Source organism: Cariama cristata, unplaced genomic scaffold (assembly GCF_000690535.1).
Source record: "Cariama cristata isolate BGI_N322 unplaced genomic scaffold, ASM69053v1 scaffold354, whole genome shotgun sequence".
Taxonomy (NCBI): domain Eukaryota; kingdom Metazoa; phylum Chordata; class Aves; order Cariamiformes; family Cariamidae; genus Cariama; species Cariama cristata.
Genome location: NW_009613244.1, coordinates 22,952 through 29,700, shown reverse-complemented (window position 1 = coordinate 29,700; position 6,749 = coordinate 22,952). Strand labels below are relative to the sequence as shown.

Here is a 6,749-nt window from a genome sequence, read left to right as displayed (position 1 = left end):
GCTGCTGTTCATCTCCCATGTTCCCGTGCCCGGAGGGCTCCTCTCCAGGCTGACAACTGGGTAACTTTCCTCCAGCCTCAGCATCCATTGGGATGAATCCGAGAGCGAGCGGTGCCATTCCCCAGCTGGAAGGTTGAGGTTAATGGAACAGTGACGCATGTATTGCATGGTCTTGTGCCAGACACCGCCGTCAAGGCTGAGTAAAAATTTTAATTTATTTTAATGTAGTTATTGAGGCATTTTAATTCCATCAAAGGAAATAACACAAGACAATCTACAAATATTCATTTGCTACTGTTAAATGAACTTGATTCAGCTGTGCTTGGTTTCTCCTTTTTGGGTTTTACTTTGAGACTTACTTCTTGCTTACAGGCACAAGTATTCAAGGATTGTGAACCTTAAAAATTGCAGTCTAAATTCTGCATTTTGTACATGAATATTTAAACAGAGTAATATATTCTGTTCTTTCTGTAAGACCCCATTTTTAATCATTAATGCCTGTTCTTTTGAGCAAATAAACCCCACATATACAAGCCTTGTATGCATTTTAAAAAAAGATAGTTGTCTGGGACAAGTTCCAATATGACAATATTCTATATATGAATATTTATAGATCCACCAAAATTGGTGAATACTGAATTTGCTGATAAACATTGTGGAGGGGTTTTTTTACTTTTCTTTTGAAAGAGATTGAAAAATTTATTTGCAAATTGGGTCAAATTCAGTATATAATTTTAGCCAAAAAACATCTTTTTGATTTATTTTTGGTTAAAAGAAAAACTTCATACTTTCAAACTTTTTGATTCGAAGCAACTTTTGTATGCATAATTTATCCAAATTGCAAAAAAAACTCAAAACCTTTTAACAATATTGAATAACATGAAACAAAATATTTCATTTGTGGCAAAGATTTTAAGTAAGCAAAAATTAAATTTGGGAATTTTGTAATGTAAGAATTACATTGCCTGTTGCATGTTAGAAGTAGAATACTGATCAATGTGGTTGCACTGGCATTGTTTTCAGGTTGCAATGAAAGCTTTTCCTCCAAACGCATCGGTGTTTTGTTAGAACTGTGCAGAAAACCATCAGGCTGTTGTCTGAATTTGTGTACGTATCGCGTTGTGTTTAAGAAAATACTATTGCTTCTGGCACTCAGCTCACAAATGTGGCAGCATTTTTTCTTTCTGTGCCACAAGTGTGGCTGTGTTCTGTTTTTTCTTCTGTGCACCAGGTGTCCTCACTTGGTATATTTTACATTTAAAATGAAATTTTTAATGCTGTGTAATTGAAGCCTGTTATTTTTACAGCAATTGATACCAGATGATGATTTCGGTTTCTGTGTGCACAGTGAACCCTGGCTGCCTTTCCTCCTCCTCCCAGCACATACTGAGAAGCATGCTTGTATTTAAATATGGGTGTGAACGGTGTGTGACCTAAATACCCCAGAAGGAAAGTCCTCTTGCAACACATATGACATTTCTGAATCAACCATCGCACAAAGATATTTGCTTGTCTGGTGCACATTGGGTTTTGACTTGGGAATGAAAACAACGTTTGAGTATTTCCCATGGGATGGAAACACAATCTTCCAGTCATCTCTGGCTGCGGGTGACTGATTCAGAAAGTTAAAGATTAAGGAGATACAAAATGACGCATAAAGGAGGGAATGCAAAAGGTCTACCGAGAAGATAATTTGAGGGAATGCAGAGGCGAGTGATGGAAAATGAGATCGCTTTATGGGCAGGCTACAGGGAGCCTCAAGACAAAATTGCGGCCACCGATTTCTGACAGTAACATCAGAAAACTGCAGTCAGGACGTGGTTGCTGCAGTGTTGTGGAAACAGGCATAGGGTCCGAGACCCCGGCGTTACCGCCCAGCTGGCTGGGGGCACAGCAGCGCGTGGGTTGTGAACCTTTCTGCTGTGACGGAACCAGCATGGGGACCTGCTGTGGGGCACGGTGCTCGTCCTTGAGACCTGAGCAGAAGACGTTGGGAGTTTGACTGTGGGAATACCTCTGTATATTGTTCAGTACAGCGCGGTGCAAGTTTGCAATGCTAAATCGGGGTCATTTATGTATGGTATCTTAGCCAAATCCATGTTCAAGCCACAGCTGAATGGGTTTACATCAAAATTCTCCACTGACAACCATATATATTTTGATAGGAAAGCTTTTGGATAGCATGGAACTCTCCTTTTTTTTGTGTGAAACAGAAAACAATGTGTTGGAATACAGCGCTGTCTCAATCTTATCAATGAACCGTTGCCCTTTTGCCAAAAAGGAGCTGGCAATTTATAAGATACGGTTTGTTAAAAAGTATATATAGTTGTGGAATACCATAAGTTACTAGATGCCTCTCTAGTTCACTGTGTCTTTGAAAGCAGGAAACAAACTCACATGTTTTTGATCTCTTGCAATAAGATGGTTGCCTTGTTTGTTCTACTATAGAAGTGGAGTTACCCTGCAAGAAATTAAAAGCATGCAAGGGTTAGGAATAATTTCTTTGTCAAATAGTTGATGAAGCCTACATCCTGAATTTCCTACGCATGCTGTTACCTTGATTTTTCAGAAAGAGTTGTAATGCGTACATATTTGCTCCTGCAAAACCTATTTTTTGTCTTCTGCAGGTAAGTCTATGAAGCAGCAGTAAGAGGTCTGTAGCTATCTTTGTGGTAGCTAGCTAGCTAGCTGAGCATGAATAGTAAAATTGTTCCAGAGATTCTGGATTTTTTAAATTTGTTTGCAAACAGTAGTGGTTTTTAATTTTCGAAATGCTTTTCGCTTTACTTTCTTCAGTGTGAGAAAGATACTTGACATGGGGTCTTGTTAAGAACTTCTGTTTTCAAAGGATCCCTTCTTTTTGAAGGAATCTGCGCAACATTTCGTGACTACATGCCATTTTCTTTGCCTTTAATTTCTGCAGCACTGATTCCTCCTGCTAAAGATGGCTGAGACATGGGCAGTTCTGGCTGCACTCCTTTTCCTGCTAATCTGTCTGGTTGAAGGGCCAGGTAAGTGAGAGAGATCCAAAACTACATGCAACGCTCTTTGGTCCTCTGTATTTCCAACTTGCCAGTCACTGAAACTTCACACTTCACCAGAAGAAATTTTGCTTATTGGTTAATGTGAATGCAAAGAGTGATGTCACCTCAGCTGGCAAAATAATCGTGTGCCTTGCAGAGTGGCACAGGGTGATATATCTGATAAGAATCCAACACAGATCATCTGAAGACCCATCTCCTGTTCAACTGAGACAATATCAGGAGAGCTATGATTTCTGGTAGGAAAGGAATCTACATATGACCCTTACTAAATACGCCTCGTGAACTACTGCACCAAGTGATCTTGGGCTTTAACCTTGTTACAGGTGTATGTTCCACTGTTATCCCTGGTTTTATTTGCACTTTAACCAAGGCACCTAATTCAAGAACACAAATTTTTTTTTTAAAAAGTAGTTTCCTTTCCCTTAAGAGTGAATCTTGTCCTCCCCATCAGTTTTTCAAAGCCCGTAGATAGTGATAGAAATCTATTGTCAAGAAAAAGGTGGAGGACTTGCACCTCATCAGCATGCATCTCGTGACCACAGCAGAAAGGCACCATCTCCACTGCATTTCCAGACTTCAAAGAGTGACAGCAGGAAGCTGGACCTGGAAATGGAATACTACTTATATGTGTCTGCACAGAGCATATGTCCCCAAGGCTGCCAGTATAGTAAAGAAGTAGAAATTTTTAAGTGTGATGAAGCCAAGAGTTTCCTATGTTTTGAGGATGGCTGTAACATAATTTTTAATGTTTCTTTTCTTCTCTTCTTATGTAGCTTACAACTTGGTGAGTGTGGAGGCTGGGCAGGAGGCTGTGTTGAGTTGCCCTTACATCTCCAAGGTGCCTTTGCTAATGGTGACGTGGAAGATGAAATGCAGCCCTTGCTGCTTGTTGGCCTACAGAAGTGATCACAATGAGACGAAGAAGTTAAACTGTAGTGAGAGGATGATGTGGAAATATTCACCTGACAGAGACCCTGCTCTTCGTATTTACCCTGTGAACCTTGGTGATGAGGGAAATTACACCTGTGAAGTTGCCAGCAGTGCAGGGAATTACCTTTTTTCCTCTTCTCTGACTGTAACAGGTAAGACACACCTTGTGTTTTATTTATTTTTTTTTCTGTGTGTGTAGATAAAAATGATTTGTTTTGGTGGTAAAAGACCAAATTCATTTTGGATGTATACTGAAATTGAAAATAAAGAGGTAAGCTGATTTAGTCTGGCTGTGTAAGTAAGGCATGAGGAGTTGTGCAAGAGGACTTGGCTGTTCTATGGAGACATAATCTGGGGGTTTTGTGTTTGTTTTTTTAACTTCTTCTGACTCATGAACAGAGGAGGTTTTAAAATGCACAAATCCAACAGTCTGCATAGTTTCTGAGAGAGTTCTTTGTGCATAACATGGAGTTTTAATGCAAACAGAAGATACCAAACAAATACTGCTGCTATAAGATGACCAAGAGGATGCTGAACCAAAATTCACAATGAGGTCAATGTGTGTTTTGTCTGGGTAAGAGCGGAATAGGAAGGAAGCAAAAGTTTCAGGATGCTATCTGGAAATATTTCATTCTTCCAGAAATACTGAAAGCTGTCTGTAAGACTGCCTCACTAAAACAAAAATGAAATTAATCTATTTTCAACATAGGCAGGAATAAAAGAATACTAGGAAACATAATGAGTACATCAAATCATCTTTTTCAGATATTCAAGTAGACTATCTCTAGGTTTCCATAAATTAAAAAAAACCCTACTACCAAACAAAAAAAAACCCCAAACCCCCAAACCAAACAAAAAACCATTAGGAGAACATTTTGTGTTCTGATCATATTAGTTAAGCCTTCTGAATATAACTAAAAATTACGGAAAATTAATTTTGGAACTCTATAATTGCTATTATTAATTTTTATCACTTGATTTTTTTTTTCTCTTCCCTGCAAGGTCTTACCTTTCTGATAATGGCTTAGATATTGTCTGAGCCTTTGCCTGTTTTGTCAAATGCAGAATATGAGTTGTTGGACTGTAGGCAGAACAGTTTTTTCCAATTCCTCCTTTATTTCTCTACTATCAAATTCTTGATTCTACCTATCCAATCTCCTAAATATGTTAGCTGAGCTAATATATTTAGCTATATGAAGCTATATGGAGCTTCAGCAAGTTGCGTTTTCTTCAGTATGTGCACTGCAATACTTCTAAATCTTCATTTAATCCACCCCTCTCTGTCATACCATCTTCCTCTGTTACTACTGTAGCCACCTTTCGGAAAACATGAGGAAGCAGTGCTTTTAGATGCAGCTAGCTAGTTTTGGAGATATTCACCTTGGACTTTTTGATGTATTTTTTTTGTCCCTAAAGATCGTTGGTGCTAATATTCTAAATTATTTTAAAATTTCTTGAATTGGTCATGCAAACTAAAAAATACCACCTGTTTTTCAGTTTCTCAGTTGGTGGTTTTATACTGAACTACAAATAATGGTTGTGGCCTTTTTTTTTCATTCTTCTATAGTCCCTCCTACAGTGACTCTGACCTGTGACAACAGCAGGGTGGCTGTCTGTCAAGCAGCTGCTGGAAAGCCAGCTGCTGACATCTCCTGGATCCCTGCAAGTAATCAGAGCACCGAGGAAGAACTCCATCACCCCAACGGAACAGTGACCAGAGTGAGCTACATACGCTGGGTCAACAGCATGCTTCCCACTCTCACCTGCCTAGTTACCCACCCAGCTACAAACCAGACTCTGTCCATAGACCTGTCAGGTAAATAACATTGCTCTGTAATTGCTCTTCATCATGCTCTTGGGCTTCTTTATGCTGTTCTATGCAGCTGCTCCCACTGAATGCCAGGGCTCTGGAGATTGTTTCGTGGGATTATAAACCAAAGTCCTAGTGCATGTTGATAGAGAAATCAATAATTTTGAGTTAGTTGAAACCAAATGTTTCGTGGCATTGTATGGAGAAACTTTCAGTGTGTGCTTCTTTCTAGCCCTGCTCTGTTTTACGGGAGTTCGTCACTCTGCTGGTGGTGGGTTGACCTTGGCTGGCTGCCAGGTACCCACCGCTGCTCTATTGCTCCCCCTCCTCAACAAGACAAGGAGAGAAAAATATGATGAAAAGCTCAAGAGTCAAGATAAGGACAGGGACATTGCTCACCATTTTACTGTCATGGGCGAAACAGACTTGACTTGGGAAATTAATTTAATTTATTGCCAATCAAATCAGAGTAGGATAATGAGAAATAAGAACTAATCTAAAAGCCCCTTCCCCTCATCCCTCCCTTCCTCCCAGGCTCAGTTTCACTCCCAACTTTTCTACCTCCTGCCCCTGAGTAGTGCAGGAGAAGGCGGGTTGCAGTCAGTTCATAACACTTCATCTCTTCTGCTCCTTCCTCCTCGTGGTCCTCCCCTGCTCCAGTGTGGGGTCCCACTCATGGGAGACAGTCCTTCATGAACTTCTCCAATGTGGGTCCTTCCCAAGGGCTGCAGTTCTTCACGAGCTGCTTCAGCGTGGGTCCTTTCCATGGAGTGCAGCCCTTCAGGCACAGACTGCTCCAACCTGGATCCTCCATGGGGCCACAGGTTCTGCCAGAAATCCTGCTTCTGTGTGGGCTCCTCTCCACGGGGCCACAGGCCCTGCCAGGAGCCTGCTCCAGCACGGGCTTCCCACGGGGTCCCAGCCTCCTTCGGGCATCCCCCTGCTCCGGCGTGGGGTCCTCCCCG

General features: G+C 41.0%; 1 protein-coding gene across 1 annotated transcript in view; it reads left to right on the top strand.

Moving 5' to 3' along the window:
- The first annotated feature begins 2,944 nt into the window (after positions 1 to 2,944).
- Positions 2,945 to 6,749, top strand: part of LOC104160712 (cell surface glycoprotein CD200 receptor 1-B-like) — a 7,775-nt gene continuing 3,970 nt past the window's right edge. The window contains exons 1-3 of the mRNA XM_009698919.1: positions 2,945 to 3,011; positions 3,818 to 4,126; positions 5,542 to 5,790. Coding sequence (XP_009697221.1) covers positions 2,945 to 3,011; positions 3,818 to 4,126; positions 5,542 to 5,790 — 625 coding nt within the window. The remainder of the gene's footprint in view (positions 3,012 to 3,817; positions 4,127 to 5,541; positions 5,791 to 6,749) is intronic.